Source organism: Trachemys scripta, chromosome 10 (genome assembly GCF_013100865.1).
Source record: "Trachemys scripta elegans isolate TJP31775 chromosome 10, CAS_Tse_1.0, whole genome shotgun sequence".
Taxonomy (NCBI): domain Eukaryota; kingdom Metazoa; phylum Chordata; order Testudines; family Emydidae; genus Trachemys; species Trachemys scripta.
Window position 1 is genome coordinate 83,497,498 of NC_048307.1, and position 19,353 is coordinate 83,516,850.

General features: G+C 45.6%; 1 protein-coding gene across 3 annotated transcripts in view; it reads left to right on the plus strand.

Annotated features, from left to right (window-relative positions):
- The window catches only part of ADAMTS7 (ADAM metallopeptidase with thrombospondin type 1 motif 7), a 144,013-nt gene that overhangs the window by 69,639 nt on the left and 55,021 nt on the right, over positions 1–19,353 (plus strand). For all 3 annotated transcript variants that reach the window (XM_034784955.1, XM_034784954.1, XM_034784956.1), the window contains 3 exons: positions 3,340–3,481; positions 14,862–14,988; positions 15,846–16,059. In XM_034784955.1, coding sequence (XP_034640846.1) covers positions 3,340–3,481; positions 14,862–14,988; positions 15,846–16,059 — 483 coding nt within the window. The remainder of the gene's footprint in view (positions 1–3,339; positions 3,482–14,861; positions 14,989–15,845; positions 16,060–19,353) is intronic.

Genomic DNA, 19,353 nt, shown 5'->3' on the forward strand with positions numbered 1-19,353 from the left:
ATCGCTCACCCGCGCCGCTTCTCGCCGCCCCCATTGGCCCGGGACGGCGAACCGCGGCCAGTGGGGTGCGCGATCAGCCGAACCTGCCGCGTCAGCAGGTAAATAAAACTGGCCCGGCCCGCCAGGGTGCTTACCCTGGCGAGCCGCATGCCGAACGTTGCTGACCCCTGGTCTATGCTATGCTTCATGGCACAAAAGAAGCTTTGCATAATTGGCCAAACTCTCAGGCAGCGTAATCCTGGCAATCCAGCCAGTGGCTTTTATTTATTTAGCTTATATTTAATTAAATATTAACTATAAGAAGTGCCTGATACTGCTGCCATGTTATGGAACCCTCCTAGTCCCTTATAGAATTTGGCTAAGTGGTTCAAGACCTCTTAATACTGTATTTTCACGCTCTTGATGGCACTTCATGCTCCCTTTAGGTGTCTCTTCCTGCATGTTGGAGCTACCAGTCTACCATGACGGGTTAGAAGTTGTGGTTAGGTACACAGCAACCTATGGTACTTTGGCCATGTTCTCTGCTTTGATGGAAAGGGTAGTAAGCAGATGTGTTAATACATTTTTAGAAAGAATAAGAGAAATCATAAAGTTTTCTTGTCCTAATATTGTCAGTATCGTTTTCCCTTGTTAATGTTAACCATTCAGAATGCCTTACACCAGAAAATCTCTGGAAAGCTTCCTGGGATTTGTAACCTAATTAAAACCTTCTGACAATGAGGTTTCATTATTCATCAGGGGGTTCTTGGAAGGAAGCCCTCTGCTGCACCAAAGTGCCAAGAACAACAGAGCTTTGGCGATAATGGAAGCACTTAGGCTAAGAAAACAAGGCTAAGCCCACAAGCTTTCATGAGTGCTGTGGCACTGCTGATCGGTATGTGAGGCAGCTTGGATTGAATTTATATTAACCAGTGAATCCGTTTCAGTCATGCGGAGAAAGAGCCCCACATTTCACATGGGAGGAATGCATCACATTTTTTCAAGTGTGATTTTGCTAACTGAAGATTGTTCTGGGTACTTATTTCATCTCCACTACTTTCCATCTCTCTGTGCTAGCAATTCTTATACCATTGCAAGTCAGTGTGACACCATGCTGACTCTTTGCTTGATGCCATATCACCAGGGGCTACGGTCTCAACAGATTCTATTTGCTAACCAGTGTTGGGCATGGACAGTATTTGGTTGGGAGACCTCCAGGGAAAACCCAGGTGCTTCAGGAAATGGTGTTAGTCAGTGGCACTTTTGTCTCCAAGTCAGTAGTGTGAGCCACCCACTTTATTCAGATGTTCATGATAACAGTGGAAATGACATAGGCCCAGAGAGTTATTTTAAAAACAAATGTATTTTACCTCCTCCAACAAAGATGTAACCAAAGGCCTCATTTTGTGATTGACCAGCTCAAATGCTTCACAGCAATGACTTCTAGATTCAACATGCTGCTGCCAGAAGGCTTTTGTTCCCACTCTCTGTCTCTCTGTCATCGCCTATTAAAATACAAACTTTAATTGCATTCCCTTCCTGCTTCCTTCTCACACCGTCTTAAGACAAGTCAGCTTTAATGGTTCACACATAACAGTGTTTTTCCTGATGTTCTGCAGCGTCAGCATTTCTTCTCTGTCTTTCTCTGGAGTGACAACAGCCAGTCCTGCCTACAGAGCCAGGAAAAGCCAGAAGCTCAGAAATTCCCATTACTTATAAAATTCCTCAATGGAGATCTCAGGAAAAGCAATTTACACGAACTAGCCTTCAGGCAGCCAGAGTCAGGTAATCATGCAGCCATCCAATAGCTCCCCTCTGGCCTACGCAAAAGTTTGCTATATTCCACAGAGTGAGGAAGAGGTCATCTACTGAGTCTGCAGTTAACACAGCCTGTTCCCATTCTCCTTTCATCCAGCTGGAACTAAAGATGTATTTCAACCCGCACTCTGGAGCCAAAACCCTTCTCCCCTTTGGAAAAGCTTGGCCCTGAACTTCATGGCTTGCCCTTTATATAAGGAACTGAACCAGACGACCAAGAACTTTGGGAAAGTCCTGATCTGGCCTGCACTTGGCAGCTTGGCCTCATCTCTAATTAGAAGGGAAAGCCTTTAACTATTTCCTAACCATAATATCCTTGCAATGGCTAATTTTAACACCACCAACCTTCACTAAGCTGATGTGGTGCTAGGAGGCACTGGGGTTCCGGGGGCGGGGGGGTGAGGTCTGTCAGATAAAACATAACCAGACTGTCAGGACTTTGGTTTTATCAAAGGTCCTATGGCACTTTTATGGGGGAGGAGGGAAGACAAAACTAGAGGTGTGACCCCATGGATGTGAGTAGGTCTCTGTTGGATTAATTACATTGCACCTACCGCAACTTCCTTGTTGCTTCACTTGGATTTGCTAATTTTTTGCCCCTGTTCTAAAGCTACTGTGCAGTGTTGCTGGAGTAATTGTGATGGCTGCAGCTCAGTGGTGGGGCAGGAGAAGTGATCTTTATAAACACTTTATTTTTGTACTTTCGAAAGCACTTTGTTGCTTGCAATAGGTGCTGTGTGAATCAATGTATAATAAGTTTGCTACGCTTGGCCAGCTGGGTAAATTGTATGGCCCGTGCTATAGAGGAGGTCAAACTAGATAATCATGGTGGTTCCTCCTGGCCTTCGAACCTATGCTTATGAATTATCCAGGCCCACCTCCTCATTTCCTTTACTGCTGCAGTTGAATCAGCCATGGAATGACCTCTCTATAGTAATGTCAGATTTGTTGCCAGTGATCCCCTGAACAAGAGGCAAAAGGCCAGATTCTGAGTTCATTTTAGGGTTACCAAATAGCAAGTGGGAAAAATCAGGACACTTTTGGGGGGGTGGGGGGGAGGTATAGTTGCATATATAAGACAAAGCCCTAATGGCAGGATGGTCCCAGTACTATTGGGGCATCTGGTCACTCTAGTTCATGTACACCAGTGTCAATGAAGTAGCTCCGCTCAAAGTATTGGCTTTTGAGCATGATTGAGCTTTTCAGCATGTAAAGACCCTCCCACGCTGCAGGGGCCTAGAGCTCGTGCTTCAGCCCGAGCCCAGAAGTTTACACGGCAAGGAAACAGCCCGGCGGCCCCCACAAGCCCAAGTCAGCCGGCACATCGAGCTGCAGGTTTGTCTTTGCTGTGTAGACAATGCCAAGGGCCTTGTGTATTGAACAGGACTCTCTCCAGATCACTGTGCTGCACGCAAGTATGTGTGTGTATGTTATGCTGCTGCATAGCAATGTCTTGACCTATCATAGATGCCGAAAAGCCCAATCAATGCCAACAGAAAGTGGTGACGTTGCTGAATGAGCTGTGACTTTGTCTCCTCACAGCTGTTGTTCCAGGAGACGAACCCAGGCGTTCGATACCAGTACACTATCCGAAGGGAGTCTGACCAGGAGAATGAGATTCAGCCCGCAGAGTTTTTCTGGCGATACGGCTCCTGGACTAACTGCACTGCCACATGTGGGACAGGTAAGTTGGTCGACCTTTTCATGCCGTGTTACGATTAAAGCCAGTAGCTTTGCTCTCACACACTGCTTTACAATAGTAAATGGAATAGAGGTGATTTTTTGTAAAGTATTCCATGCACATCGAAACCAAAAAGTTCTGGTACAGCACATCCCATCTGAAATCAGTTTGATTAGTCCACTGATCAGATCTGTCTCACACTAAAATATTTGCATAATCATTGGGGGTTACCATCACAGTTAAGGTACCAGAATGGGTCCAGTTCTCATAGGAACAGTGTAACCTCCCCAATAAATAGGTCTGAAACATGCCGGTTCTGGCCAAATCTCTATAAACGTCATGTTTAAAGGGAACAACACAAAGTAATTCATTTGTGCCACATTTTACATCACAACCTAGGAAATACACATCAGAACAGTTTGCTGACATTTGTCTCAGAAACTCCTTGGCCTTAGGTTTCAGTGGGTTTGTAACACAGAAACAGCTGCTGGGGTCATAAATATCCAGACCAGACCCCCTGTGGAGCTCAGGCGCTTGGAGTCTGCACTTTATCAGCTTTTTCCTCTTAACTTGGTGTCCTGTTACCATGCTGGTTGTCTGGAGGTTTCAGGGCCTTCTGGTTGATTCAGACAAAAGAGTTTTAAAGAAGTTGAATAAACATAAAATTGCCGTATTTGGGTTTGCACAACACTACTTTAAAAAAACAATTTCAAGCAACTCGCAGAGGATCAGACTTGAGAGATTCCATGGAAATGCCTCATTCAGCCGATCCCTGAAGCATGCAGGGCAGGGCTCATGCTGTTCCTAGATCTATATCCATGATTCGCCTGTCCCCTCCCCAAAGTCAACACGCCAGGTCATCAGTCACTCTTCCCTCAGGTTGCCTTCCATTCCCTCAACAGCTTTCTCCTATGCTCTCCTCCTTCGCTCTGGTGATCAGTCTGCCTGTTTCAGGATGTGTGTAATGGGCTACTCACCACGAGGTGCCCCCTCGCGGCCAGACATCACAGCTCTCTCGCTGGGCTAGCGCCCCCTGCCAATGGTCACGCCAGCACTGGGACTGTGTCTCTGCCTAGTAACTCGGCCCTGCGGCCAGGACACCATCTTTCGTGCACCCTTTCCGGGTCCCAGTCATCCCGAAATAAAAGTCTAAAAATGTTTCTAACGGAAACAAAAATCCTTCCACCCTTTCTGGGGCTTTTCCTCAGCTCCGCCTGCTGGGCTCCACCACCCTTGTAGGCCCCCTTCCCTGTGACTGGCAGGAGACCCCAGTCCCAGCCTCTGCTCTGGGGTCCAGGCCAGGACCCGCTCCCAAACACCCTGTCACCCATTCAAAGTGATCACCCCACATCTGACCTTTCAGTCCTCATCCTCCAAAGGAACCCACACAACACCTTCAAAAGACAAGCCTGGGAACTTAAATTCACAACTCTGCTAGACTCATGCAATAAACCATGGACTCAGCAGCGACTCTGATTTTATGGCTCATCACAACTCTTTGTAACACACCCCACTCTCTGCTAACCCTTAATTGCCCACTTCGTTTTAAATTTAAATGGTCTCCTATAGCATGGTAAACCCCTTAAGCTTGACAATCTGTCCCAACTTGTCTTTAGCTCAGACACTCAGTTTTCCTCCCCTAGACTTGAAGACGAGCTCTTCGAAGCTCTAAAGCTTGTCCCTTCCACCAACAGGTGGTCCAGTAAAAAATACTGCCTCTCCTACTTTGTCTCTCTCATATCCTGGGACAAACACAGCTCCAGCACCGCCAATGTACATTTTGCAGTGTTAATTAATGACACTTGGTCAGGCTGCGGGTAAACTACAAGTCCCAGTGAGTTTCCAAACTGGCAGCATAATGGAGACAGTTTATTCCCCAGTTAGAAGAGTGGGAGGCTAAGGGGTGTACAGCTGTCTGAGAGTTTTACAGAACTACTTGTCCAAAATGAGGAAGGTTAAACTTTCAAGTATTTGTTACAGAGATACAGCAGAGAGGCATATACTTTGCTACATGTCTTTGAACTTTAGATTTCTTTCCTATGATCCCATGGCTCCCCTGGGAGGTTGAAGCTTTTGAGGTGTGTATACATGTGTGTGGTCCTCTATCTCCTCGCCAGCTTCTCAGAGGCAACAGAACACTTTGTTTTGATTTTACTCCATAAACAGAAATGAGAAGAATCTGTCTCTTGTTTTGGTTTTGGCTTTATAATGACATATTATCTTCCTTTCTCATTAGTTTTGAGAGTGAGCGGTGACATAGCATGGGGCTATTATGAAAACGGTGGTCTAGCAGCTGAATGTAAAACACTGGTTTTGTGTAGCTGCCTTGCAAAGCGGCTCACACTTGAGTGCACAGTTTGCAAATGTAGGAGCCACCGCTGCACTGCTGATGGCCTTATTCAGAAGCCATTCTGGATTATATTACATTATTATAGTCAGCATTTCCCACTGCTCTGAGAGAGAGAGATTCAGTGACCTGGGTACATGGAAAGTTTGTGGAAAATCTTGCATGATTTTCTTCTTTGTCCTTCACACACAAAGCATTTGTGTGTCCACTAATCCCTGTGGAAAGTCATTAGAAGCTGAAATGCTGCCTAGCCCACGTTCTTTATTTTGAAAGGAAATATTTAAACCCGCCTTAATGATCAGCTCTGTCAGGGAGCTCACCCCTTTCCATTCTTTTAACTGAATTTTATGTTTTACACACCAAGGCACCTTCGTTCTCCAAAGAAACATTTTTTCCTGTCCTGCAGTGGGTTCTAAGAAATCTGTTTCTAACTGAATTGTTCTTGTGATCAGTTGAGAATGTTTAAAAAGTCTGCATAGCCATCTCTTAGAGCTCCCCGAGACTGGTACCTTGAGATGTATGGACAGTAATCGCATAGGGCACGAGGCACACAGCTTGTAAATATTTTTGGAACTTCCAAGTGGTTATTTCTCTTTATGTATCTGACCAAGTATGTAAAGATAAAAGGGCCCAATTCTTACTCCCACTGAAGTTCCTGGAAGATTTTTGCCATTATCTTTAACTGGAGCAGGGTTGGTGGATAATATATGTATGTGTATGTGTATGTATGTGTTTTTTACACACACACACACACACACACACACACACACACACACACACACACAGTCATAAAGCAGATTATTTTTCCAACAGTCCAAAGATGCTTTTGCCATCTGAGAAAACTTGATCCCTAAAACTCCTAATTCTTAATGGAACCTACTGGCCAGGGCCGGCTCCAGGTTTTCTGCTGCCCCGAGCGGCGGAAAAAAAAAAAGAAAAAAAGCCAGCTGCTTCAGCCAAAGAAACTCTGCACTGAGTAGATAGGTAATAACTTATCCCCAGAGAACATTTCTACCTAGCCTCCAACGGTTAGAGGTTGGCCTAGGCCCTGAAACATGAGGGTTCCTGGCACGTCTCAAACTCCAAGGTTTTTACACTGGATCTCCAAGGGGCTGGGACTCGTCCCCCAAATAGCACACTGCTGTGTGATAAAGGATCGAGATGAGAGAGAGAACTTAGCTCACGCGCTTTTATTTATAACCCGTTTCACAATGGGATTTGCTTGTTTGTTTGTTTTACTTAATCAAGTTTCAGAATAGATGGAAGATGGTCATATAGAGTCACAGCTACCCAGCCTGACCCACTGAGTTGATCCTGATCCTGTTTACCCCAGAGTGAATCAGGAGTCACTCTGTTGAAGTCAATGGAGATGTAAAAATGGGGTGAAATCGGAATCAGGCCCATTGATTTCCATCGTAGATGGGGGGGGGGGGTCTGAGAGGGCATTTGTTACTACCATCTAATGCCAAAGGGCTAGGCTGCAGTGTCACCGTCTGCCCCAGGGAAGGGGCACCACCTAGTTGTGCTATCCAGGAGCAGAGCAGGGTTGAGCTATGACTTGGAGTCACAGTTTTCTCCCTTCCTTTCCCTTGCTGCATGGGGGGAAGCTGCATCAGTCATGCACCCAGCACAGCTTATTTCCCATTCGGCTTGTGCATGTCAGCTGTGCCCCTGCCCACCACACCTCCACCTCCCGCCCAGGAGAGGGAACAGCAGTGTGATGGCAGCCACGCTCTCCTCTGCCCACCGTGATGCTGGAAGCATCATGCCACACAGTAAGGGGAGCGAGAGCAACAATTTGTGCAAACTTCCCCTCGTCTGGACAAGGCCCCTGCAGCTCAGGTTCGAAGCCCAGTGCTGTGGGAAAGCTCGCGCTCTGCTTGTTCTGTAAATAAACAGGCACCGGAGCTGCCAGCCTCACACATTTCACAAGCGCCAAATACCCTCCGAAAATCCTCACTGACAAAGCTGAGCCACGCAGTCTGGGAGTTTCCTCTTTTCAGCAGAGTCCAGGAATTCCTTCTGCCTCCTTACTTCACAGCGACTCGTTCTTATCGTTAGTTACAGCTCTCCACAGGCACGGCAGAAGTGCGTGCTGCAAGAATTAACACGGTATCTCAGCAGCTTGTGGACCGTGAGGTCATCCTTAGCTGCTTCTCCCCACCAGCACTGCCGAATGGACGCAGATGATTTAGCCATTCGCTGAGAGTGCCAAGAAAGCAAGAGCTGGTTTCTTGCCAGTCAAACTTTTTTTTTTTTTTTTTTTGAGACTGTTGCCAAAAGTGCAGCTGTAAAAAACCAATATCCAATCACAGACACAGGCTACCAGCCTGCCAACTGGGAGATGTCAGGGCTGCATGCTAGTGGGTCCCTGGAGTATGGTTCTCATTCGAACATTAAATGAGCCTCCACATCTCTTCCTTATTTGCAGGGAATCTTGGATGCTTTTGACCGGCTTGTAGATAGGCCCTAACCCCAGCAGAACCGAAGCGCGAGCCCTGAGCACCGTCACACACCGCAGCAGCTCACCAGTGTGGGGTACTGACGGTTTCCACTCAGCTCAGCCATAACAATACTACCACCAGAGGGGTTAGCATTTCACAGCAGACACGTGGGTGAGATCTTCACTGCTCACTCGGACAGTGGTCAAGTCCACTGCTTACAGTCGGCTTGAGGTAGGTGTCTTAGGCTGGGAGGGCTTATTCGGAGACCCCGAGATAGGCTATACAATTGAAAGCGCTGCTTTGAGAATCACTGCCATTTCCACACAACAGGGCCCCGTTCCTGGTTAACCTGTAGACACTACTGTAGTAAACATGATTAATGATAAATAATACGACTATCTAGGGCTCACTCGTACCTCACCTCTGTGCAGAACTGTTAGCACAGAGGCACTTTCTGCTTTCTCCAGCCCCTCCCATGAGCTGGGACCAGGAGCCATGCCAGCCCTTGCATTCTGGCAGCACAATGACATGAGTCTAACACCACTGATAGCCCTAAATTCCCCTCCTCCCCCACAGAGGAACAGAGGGAGCTTAAAGCAAGGTGATTAGCTTTGCCCAGCTAAGATTCCTCGAGCTGGCCTCTCCCAGGGAGAGCATAGCTGCACCCTCTCAAACAACAAGCCAGAAACCAGCTTCTCCTGGAGGCGTTGTGCATGAAATGCCCCGACAGCTGGATGGGTCTCCAGAGCAGAATCTGGCCCACAGCATCTTCTAACACCCCACTGAGCTCTCATCCCACCTGAGTGGAAAAGCTCTAGAAAATGCAGCGGAAAACGACAGCCTTTCTGTAGGTTCTCTGAACCGCCCTATAGAATTTATTAAGACCTGGGTTCCTTCCTGGCTCTGCTGCTGGCCTGCTGGGTGACCTTGGGCAAGTCACAGCCGTGCTCTGTGCCTCAGTTTCCCCATCCGTCACACGTGGATCATGATAACGATGCTGACCTGATACTTTGGTAAAACATTTTGAGCTCTGCTGATGAAAAGTGCTAGCTAAGAGCTGGGGATTATTATTATTATTTCACTCTCTTTTAGGATGGTTCAAAAACTGATCGAAAGGACACGGTATAATTCTCTATTAAAAGTCTGTGGCCCACCACTGGTGTAAATCAGCAACGCTTCATTGTCGGTCGGTGGAGCTACACCTGTTTACACACACTGAGGACCTGGCCCTGTATGTACTTAGCATCATTTCTACAGACCCCTGTTGGGTTCGTCCCTCGTAAATTCCATTGGACTCTTCACCGAGGGAGATCATTTTCTTTTCCGTCACTGTTGAGTATAAAACTCTGTCTGTCCAAAGGAGCTATTCTCTGCCTCTCCTCCCTGCCTAATTCACCCAGCAATGCCACAGGCCAGTATGGGTGAGATGAAAGGCGCAAGTCAGATGCCAGAAATACCAGCACTGAGGCATCACCGAGTGAATGTGGCAATGGCTGCAATTTGCTAGCAAAGAGAACATGTCTGTTTTATACCAGGCTTGTGGCTCTGAACTGTTTAAACGCAGAGATAAATCATCAGCCATTGTGGCACAGAGAAAGCCCATGAGGCTCATTGCAGTTAGTTGAGATTAAGGTAACCTTGGAGTCTAGCAAGGGTTCTGGACATGGTTTAATCTCTACCCTGCAGTTCAGTGGTTGGACGAGCTAGTGCTTTTGACATCATTTCTACTCTCGACGTAGACAGGAAGAGAGGAAGGATGAGGCTGTGATTCAAGGGCAGAAGTGGGAGTCAAGAGACCTGGTGTCTGTTTCCAGCTCTGGAACAAATCACTTAACCTCCTTGAACCTCAGCTTCCCTGTCTGGAGAATGGAGCTAATAATCACATGCACTAAAAGGTCTTGGGAGACTCTATTGATTAGTTTCAGAGTAGCAGCTGTGTTAGTCTGTATCCTCAAAAAGAACAGGAGTACTTGTGGCACCTTAGAGACTAACAAATTTATTAGAGCATTAGCTTTCGTGGACTACAGCCCACTTCTTCGGATGCATATACAAGTACTCCTGTTCTTTCTATTGATTAGTGTTTGTAAAGTGCTTTGAGCTCCTCAAATGGAAATGCTATAGAAACACAGAGGAGTTATTTACTGGTGTGTTGTTCTCACCTATGATCACTAAAACCCAGCATCTTCTTAACTGTCCCCCCTATAGCTACACCCGCAGAACATCTAACCCGCTTCTTATCAGCCAAGTGCAGGTGGATTTCTCCTTGTGCTTCCCAGATCCCTTGCTTCCATCACCAACCCAGGCTGCACTGACTCAAACACTAGAGTCCTGGATCCATTTCCACACCCTGAGCTTACCTAGCAGAAAATGACCAGCCACTACAAGGGCATGACAACGTTCCCTGCAATGTGTATTGATCATTTCAACTTTTACCAGTGTTTTGTCCTGCCCACCTGGCTGTTCTGCACTCCAGGCCTTTCTCAGAAAGACTCCAAAGCCCTGGTTGGTCTTACTGAGCACAGTGAACTGCTGATTTATTTATTCTTTTACACCAAGGAAGTGTCTCCATGTCAGAAAGCATGTTCTTTCTTTCTGGTTCTCGTAGCTTCTGGGAAAAGGGGCTGAAAGGAACATGTACACTGATATACAGTCACCTTTCTGAAACAGTATCCTCGCCTGCTAGTAATTTCAGACCCTTGTACCTTGCAGTACGTTCTGTTTTGGTTCCCATGTAGTAATGAATTACTCCCTTTCCCAGCTAAGGAAAGAGGTTAGGGTTAGAGGCTAAGCCGGCCATGCTGTTAATGGGACTGTTTGTGCAAACAGTGTGACACCATCTTGTGATCCTATTAAATTCACTGGTCCTGCTCTGAAGGGCAAAGGTCACCCCCTCGAGGAAATGAAATCTGCTGCCTGCTGGGGGACAAAGCAAGCAGGTGTTGAACTGGGGATTTTTATTTTTATAAACTCCCTGCAGTTTATGGAGTTGTGGTCTGGGCCTAATGAGCGTTTACTGTGGGAGCCATGGCCTTTGTCATTTCAGAGGCGACCAAGGCTGCATGAAGAATCTAGCGTAGGTGACTGAGAGAGGGGTGCTCATCTGGTGTAACTCAGCAGAGCACCCGTCACTTCACGGTCTCACGCTGGCGTATATAGATGCTTATTGGTGAGATTAGCAAATCTGTCAATACACGGGGGGCTGGCACACAGCTCCCATGATAAGCTGAGCTCTCTGCTCACCTACCAGATACTGGGGTCCTTAGCTAGTTTTGGACACAAAGATTTTTCATCGGGGAAAAAAACACTCAACTAGTCAATGTTCTTGAGTGTGCTAGTTCTGCATAAACAAATAGAAGCAGCAAAATGATTGTGAGCCAGTTTAGAGGAATCGGACGCACTGGCAGAAAAATAATAAATTGAAACTCAACTAGGAAACATGCAAACTGTACATTTAGGGGGAAATAACCCCAAACTCTTATCTTGATAGAAGGGAGACACCTAGAAAGTCAAGATGCTGAGATTGTTAGAGGTGACAGTGGGTAACAAACCAGACATGAGGTTGAAATAGAATATGGATGGAGGAAAGGCTGGTGCCGTTTCGGGTTGTGTATACAAAGGCAGATGTTCATAGAATCATAGGCCTGGAAGGGACCTCAAGAGGTCATCTAGTCCAGTCCCCTCCACTCATGGCAGGACTAAGTATTGTCAGACCATCCCTGACAGGTGTTTGTCTAACCTGCTCTTTAAAATCTCCAAAGATGGAGATTCCACAACCTCCCTGGGCAATTTATTCCAATGCTTAGCCACCCTGACAGTTAGGAAGTTTTTCCTAATCTCCAACCTAAACTGCCCTTGCTGCAATTTAAGTCCATTGTTTCTTGTCCTATCCTCAGAGGTTAAGGAGAACCATTTTCTCCCTCCTCCTTATAACAACCTTTTATGTACTTGAAAACTGTTATCCTGTCCCCTCTCAGTCTTCTCTTCTCCAGACAAAACAAACCCAATTTTTTCAATCTTCCCTCATAGGTCATGTGTTCTAGAGCTTTAATAACTTTTATTGCTCTTCTCTGGACTTTCTCCAATTTATCCACATCATTCCTGAAATGTGGCATCCAGAACTGGACACAATAATACTCCAGCTGAGGCCTAATCAGCGTGGAGTAGAGCGGAAGAATTACTTCTTGTGAAATAATATGTACAAAGGATCAAAAACTATCAATGATTGCAAGTTGAGAAACCCTCCAGCTCCTTGAATGGTGAGCTCCCTCCACCTGCAGAGAGATTGGTTCACAGCTGGGTTTTTTTTTTTTTTTAATGTTTCAACTTGTTTATAATCGAAAGGAAATGAAGTTTGTCATACACAATGTTGTCATAGGTAATAATGAACAACATGCCCATTGCAGGAAGAGTCAGCAGGGGATCTTTCTTATCCTTTCACCAGATGCTTCCTATTTTAGCTAGTCAAGGTTATGAGTAAGTGGATAGATACATGTTTGTTCGTGCAAGCAATTGTGTTAAAATAAGCTGGAGGGTCTGAAAAATTAAGCAACACTCCCATTGACTTCAGTGGGGCCAGGATTTCATGTAGGGAAACTTGCACTCCCCCATTGGAGTTCTTATCATAATTACACTATGTTACAGAAATACCCTTATTACTGCCCCAGATGCATGACATGGGGAGCCTATCCCCGGGGCTCCAATGGAGATGGTGGCAGGTATAGATCATGCTACCTACATTGTTTCTGAGGCTCTACTGTTCAGAAATGCTCTGCATTGAGAGAGTCAGTTTATGCACTCCAGCCAGAAGAGGCTGTGTGTAATTTACCTGATTGCTAAACCACATTGCAGAGAGCTTTTCCATTAGCAAAACCTGCATATTGTGCAATTAAAAAAAGGGAGTAGCAGTCCACTTCTTTGTGTTCTGGAACTTTAAAGTAGAATGGCCTCTCTGACTGCTGCAGAGGCAACTGTGAGGCAGCTACCACATGGGCGGCGTGCAGATACAGACTGTAACCGAGTGAGCCACAATACAGGTATTCATTCTCTCCTGGAGACTTGATATTTGCTCTTTCTTCCTTGTTTTCCTTAAACTGAATACAATACTTTGTCCTGCCTGGAGTGCAGGGGACTGGACTAGATGACCTGTTGAGGTCCCTTCCAGTCCTACACTTGTATGAAAAGTCAGCTAGACTGAGAAATGTATGTTTCACTCTTTCGGAATGGATTAACAGAACACATGGAATGTGAAGTTTCACTCAGAGTGAAGGTTAAAGTGTAATGAGGCAAATTATATTCATTTTACATTATTGAGCAAACTCTGATTTGTTTAAATACCTACTGTATTCAAGGGACCAGGGAACTTAAATGTCCTTGCTTATTCTGTGTTATTACCTGACCACCCTGAGCTTTGAAAGTGAGTTGGCAAAATATAATCTGACACATTTCTTTCTTGCTTGCTTTTTTTTTTTGACAGCTACACATTTACAAGATCTTTCTACTATTGATCTATAGGTTTCTGCTTGGAGTGCCCTAGATTGGATCTAAAGTCAGAATCTAAGAATTTATCTCATTCCAGCCAAACAGATAACACATCCTGCTTCCCTGGGGAAAATCTTGCATTGCCTGCTGTGTTTTTTGCTTTAGAGACTCGGTGCCCTGGGTGGATTGGTACTATTTCTAACCCTTCACCTCCACGCTGCACCGACCAGTGGGAGATGTGTATCCAGGATTCTTTTCCAGCACTGTGCAGTTCCAGAAATCTGATCGTGATAACATATCACTTATTGGGTTTCCTCCTGCCCATTTCACATCCATGGACAATGCAAGCATTGTTCCGCCAACAAGCTGGTCCAGTGCAGATGAGTGAGAGAGGGAGCAAAATGAAATGACTGCTAGCAGAAAGTTGACAATTTGTGAGTTTCATGAACGATATGAAAGATTCTGGGCAGGCATCACGGACAAACTGCAGAAACAGACTTTTCAAGTCATTTAATTTTTAAGGATTTTTTCTTTTCTTCTTAGTGTAAGTCAGGTTATATGAAGGCCTCCTGTAACATGTTAGCAATGGATTTTTAATGGCCAAACACCTTGGGGTTAATGAAACAAGAGAATAAAAACCACACTACGCCAGTGCCTGACTGATGTTTTTGTAGCTTACCATTTTAAAGGCTCATTTTATTCCTCCTACAGAGTCAGCATTATCATCTTTCATTTTTTATTTTTTAGAGGCTACTTTTTTGGTTGATTTAAATTAGGGAGTTGAGGGAGGGAGCTGCCGGCAGACTGGCTAACAAAGGGAAAGCTCAGACAAAGGCACTGGTTGTTCGTACTTTATGATAAGTGCTGTGCATGTGTGTCTTGGAGCGCTGCAATCTAACCTGACATCTGCTGACCCGAGGCCCAAATCATTTCATTCCGAGGCCACTTCATTATAACATTCCATGCCTCGAGCCCCCTGTCAAGGGGGCTGATTGTAACAGCTACCTGCAGGTGTGCAGCTCAAACACTCAGCTCTTGACACGCCAAAGCCATTTTCAGTGAGGACCCTGCTTGCCAAACTGAACCCGTGTTTGCTGCCTCTCTCTGTCGCCAGGTGTTCAGAGACAGATCGTGCACTGTGTGGAAAAGATGGCTGGGATAGTGGAGGAGCGGTACTGTGACTCATTAACCCGACCCGACGACAAGCAGAGGACGTGTAGCGAAGAGCCCTGCCCAGCCAGGTTTGCTTTCCTTTGCTTTCCCATCTTCTCATTCTCATCCAGCCCCGGATGCACTCACTACTTAACAGAGTGACTGCAGGAGGGCAGAGCCTCAGCTGGTGCAAATTAGCATCTGAAGTCAGCAGAGCTACACTTACCTACAGCAGCCTGGGCGCTGGCCTGTCTGTATAAAAGTGACCACTGGACTCCATGATTCTGCATCTGACTCCCTCCACCCTGGCATCTGGTAAGAACTCTGGCCCCAATCCTGCAACTGGAGCCATACCAGAGACCTTTTGCTCCTATGCAGAGCCTCACTGATGTCCCTGTGAATAGGCATTTGCAGCTTGGGCCTGTAGACAGATCCTCAACGGTATTTAGGTGCGTAATTCCTATTGAAATCAATGGAAGTTAAGAGGAGCTGGGTCTGAGCTCCTCTGGGTTCAGACCTTGCTGGAAAGGGCCATGAACTCGCATGCTGCTCTGTAGATGACAACTCATGCCACACAGTCCTGCAGATAATCTCAAGCACAGATCCTGAATCCCAATGCCCTGAACTTTTGGGAAGGTTGAAATCCAAAACCCTGATCAGGAGCCAAGTTTCCCTAGCGACCCCCACCGCTCTGACCTCTAGATAGAAGAGCAGGAGAGCAGTCCCAACTAGCCTCTGCTTTGCAAACAGCTTCTGTCTTTACACCTAAACCACACTCCAGGCTCCCAATGCCCGTGCAGCTTGAGAACGTGGAGATGTGAACGTGTCTCTAACACTGAGTGTTTTGCTTTATCAAGGAGGATAGTTACTGCATTGTGGCTAGCAACAAACCTGCTAATATGAATGCTCCCTTCAGCGCCCACCTTTTCCCCTTTCATTTTCCTAGGTGGTGGGTTGGTGAGTGGCAGAAATGCTCTGCCACTTGTGGTGAAGCTGGGCTCACGAAGAGGACGGTCCTTTGCATTCAAAGTGTGTGGCTGGATGAACAGCGGGCTTTGCAGCACACAGAATGTCAGCATCTCTCCAAGCCAGACGCCACTGCGCCCTGTAATAGGGATATCCTCTGCCCTGCTCAATGGGCCATGGGCAACTGGTCTGAGGTGAGAAAATCAAAGGGTAAAGAGCACATGAGTCTCAGGTCCTTGGGAAGCTTGAAGGGTCACTTAGAGAAACAGGCTCAGGGAACACTGGGCTCTGCTGGAACCACAGTGAATTTTAGAGCAGTGGTTCTCAGCCGGAGTCCTGTGGTTCTCAGCCCCTGGGGATCTGCAGACTGTGGCGAAAGGTTGTCGTTACCATAGAACTGTGGTTTTCAACCTGTGGTGCATGGACCCTTGGGGGTCCTCAGACTATGTCTAAGATTTCCAAAGGAGTCCACACCTCCATTCGAAAATGAAAAAAAGTTGAGACCCACCGGCTTGGAGAACTAATCCTTGATTCAGGTGGCTTGTTCATTACCGCACTCACATGCAAAGCACAGGGCCCTCATTAAGAATTCTCTGGGGAATCACTACATCCTAGAACAATCTCAGCAGTGAAACACTTTACACAGGGGCTGGCTCTGATTAAACCATTTTAAAGAGGGGGGAAGGAGAGGAATTCAGACAGAAAACTCAGGTTGGGGAGGGGCAGGAGGTGTCTAGCTCTCATTCAAACTCCACCTGTCAGACATTCCTGGAAATAGTTGGAGTCCTGACAATTTAAACATTAAAATTCATTTTAATTCTCTCTTTGTTTGAGGAGCTGCAATTATAAAAAACAGATCAAGTGAAAGGCAGGTTTGTGACCCAGACAGATCTTAAAATAAAGAATCACCCCGAGGCTGTTATAATCTTTTTTCCTTCTTCAAATTTGGCTGTTTCCTCCATCAGGGACTAGTAAATACTCAGTGCTTAGTGCAAAGAATTTGATTGACAGAATAAAAGCTTTTAAAGCCTTTTAAATATTTCACAGCACCACGAGTTTCCACCCTAAACTTTGGCAGAATCCTGCAAATGTTTTGAGCCCACTGCAACATGGAGTTTTAGGGAAGTCATGAGAGTTTGTATGTGTGTACACACTAAGGCAGTGTTTCCCAAACTTGGGATGCCGCTTGTGTAGGGAAAGCCCCTGGCGGGCCAGGCCAGTTTGTTTACCTGCCGCGTCCGCAGCTTCAGCCGATCACGGCTCCCAATGGCCACTGTTCACTACTCCAGGCCAATGGGAGCAGCTGGAAGCGGCGCGGGCCGAGGGATGTGCTGGCCGCCGCCCCCATTGGCCTGGAGCGGCGAACCACAGCCAGTGGGAGCCGCGATCGGCCGAACCTGCGGATGCGGCAGGTAAACAAACCAGCCAGGCCCGCCAGGGGCTTTCCCTGAACAAACGGCGTCCCGAGTTTGGGAAACACTGCACTAAGGGTATGTCTACACTACAGCTGGCCTAAGCCAGCTGACTCCAGATAAGGGACTCGGGCTCAGGGGCTGTTTAATTGCAGTCTAGACCTGCAGGGTCAGGCTGCAGCCCAAGCTCTGGGACCCTCCCACATCAGAGGATCCTAGAGCCTGGACTCCAGCACGAGCCCGAACATCTACACCGCAGTTAAATAGCTCCTTAGCCCAAGACCCGCAAGCCTGAGTCAGCTGGCACGGACCTGCTGTCGGTTTGTAATTGCTGTGTAGACAGACCCTTGTCTGTGAGTGGTTAACTGCCCTGCACATACACTGTCATATATGGTCATGAGGAAATGGACGCTTCACTTTTCAACCAGAGAGCAGGCTAGAGTGTCTGACTATTCAGAGCTGCACAGACTGTTCACGGATCAGCTTACATGATGCCCTGCTATTAATGGCTATTTAAACAGATGAATCAGCCAAGTAAATTGAGGTAGCAGAGGGGTTCTCATGAGAATGGGGAGGTTTGGGGACTTGGGAGGAGTTTGGCAAAGACCTAGGTCAGCCAAAGCTGGTGGCAAAGCAAGAGTTTATTTTCTGTAAAATATTTTTTTCTTTGACATTTGGCTATTTTTCAAAAATGGTATTTTTCATTATGTATATAAATTTCCAAAAAGTTACGTTTTCATTAAAAATGTCCATAGAACGTTAATATAGATATATATTAATTAAAATATAACCTTTTTGGTTTTTTGTATTGCCAGCTTTGATCACAGATTGGATTTTTAACTAAGAATCATAATTTCAAATTTTAAAAAATCATATTAAAACTATCCAGCTTAAAAATAAGTTTTGGTTTTAAATTGTTTACCCAAACCACAACAGAATGAAAAGGTAAACAGAAGAATGTAAATGATAATTGGGAACTGTTTAAGAAAATATTTTACTAGAAGCCCCAAAAGCCACAATTCCACAATCAAGAAAGAAGGCTTCACTGATCAAAAAACCAACTTGTCTTAGAGGGGAAGTGAAAGCAGCTATAAAAAATTTATATATATAAAAAGGGGGAGAAAGGGGACATTTATTAGCAATTAATATAAATTAGAAACATGAATTGTAGAAAATTGATAAGGGAAGCAAAAGGATACAAGTAGCCCTTTATGGCCAGCAGAGTTAAAGACAATAACAAAGAGATTTATTAAAATGTACTAGAAACAAAAGTAATCCTAACAGTGGTTACTCCATTGCTAGATGGAGATGGTAGAATTGTCCATAATAATGCAAAATAAGCAGAAGTGTTCAATAAATATTTCTGTTGGGGGGGGGGGAACAGATGAAGTATTCATATCAGATGATGATGAAATACTTTCCATTTCAAGAGTAACTCAGGTCAACACGTCTGGATAACTTGCATCTAAAAGTTTAAAAGGGGCTGGCTGAGGAGCCCTCTGGACCAGATATGGTGATTTTCAATATGTCTTGGAACACTGTGGAAATTCCAGAAGGCAGGAAGAGAGCTAAAGTTGTGCCAATATTTTAAAAGGGTCAATTGGAAGAACTGGGTATTTATAGACCTGCCAACCTAACTTTGATCCTGGACAAAATAATGCAACAGTTGATATGGTACTCAATTAATACAGAATTAAATGAGGGTAATATTATCGATGCCAAATATGGGTTTATGTTTGATATTTTTTTTGATGAAATTACAAGTTTGGCTGATAATGGTAATAGTGTTGTTGTAATATACGTAGACTTCTGTAAGGCGTTTAACAAGTTACCACATGACATTTTGATTAAAGAAACTAGAATAATCCAAAATCTATGTGGCGTACATTAAATGGATAAAAACAGGCTAATGATAGTCTCAAAATGTAATTGTAAACAGGGAATCATCACTGAGTGGGTGTATTTGCAGTGGGTCCCACAGGGAACAGTTCTTGGCCCTTCGCTCTTTCACATTTTTATCAGCAATCTGGAAGAAAACATAAAATCATTCCTGATAAAATTTGCAGATGACACAGA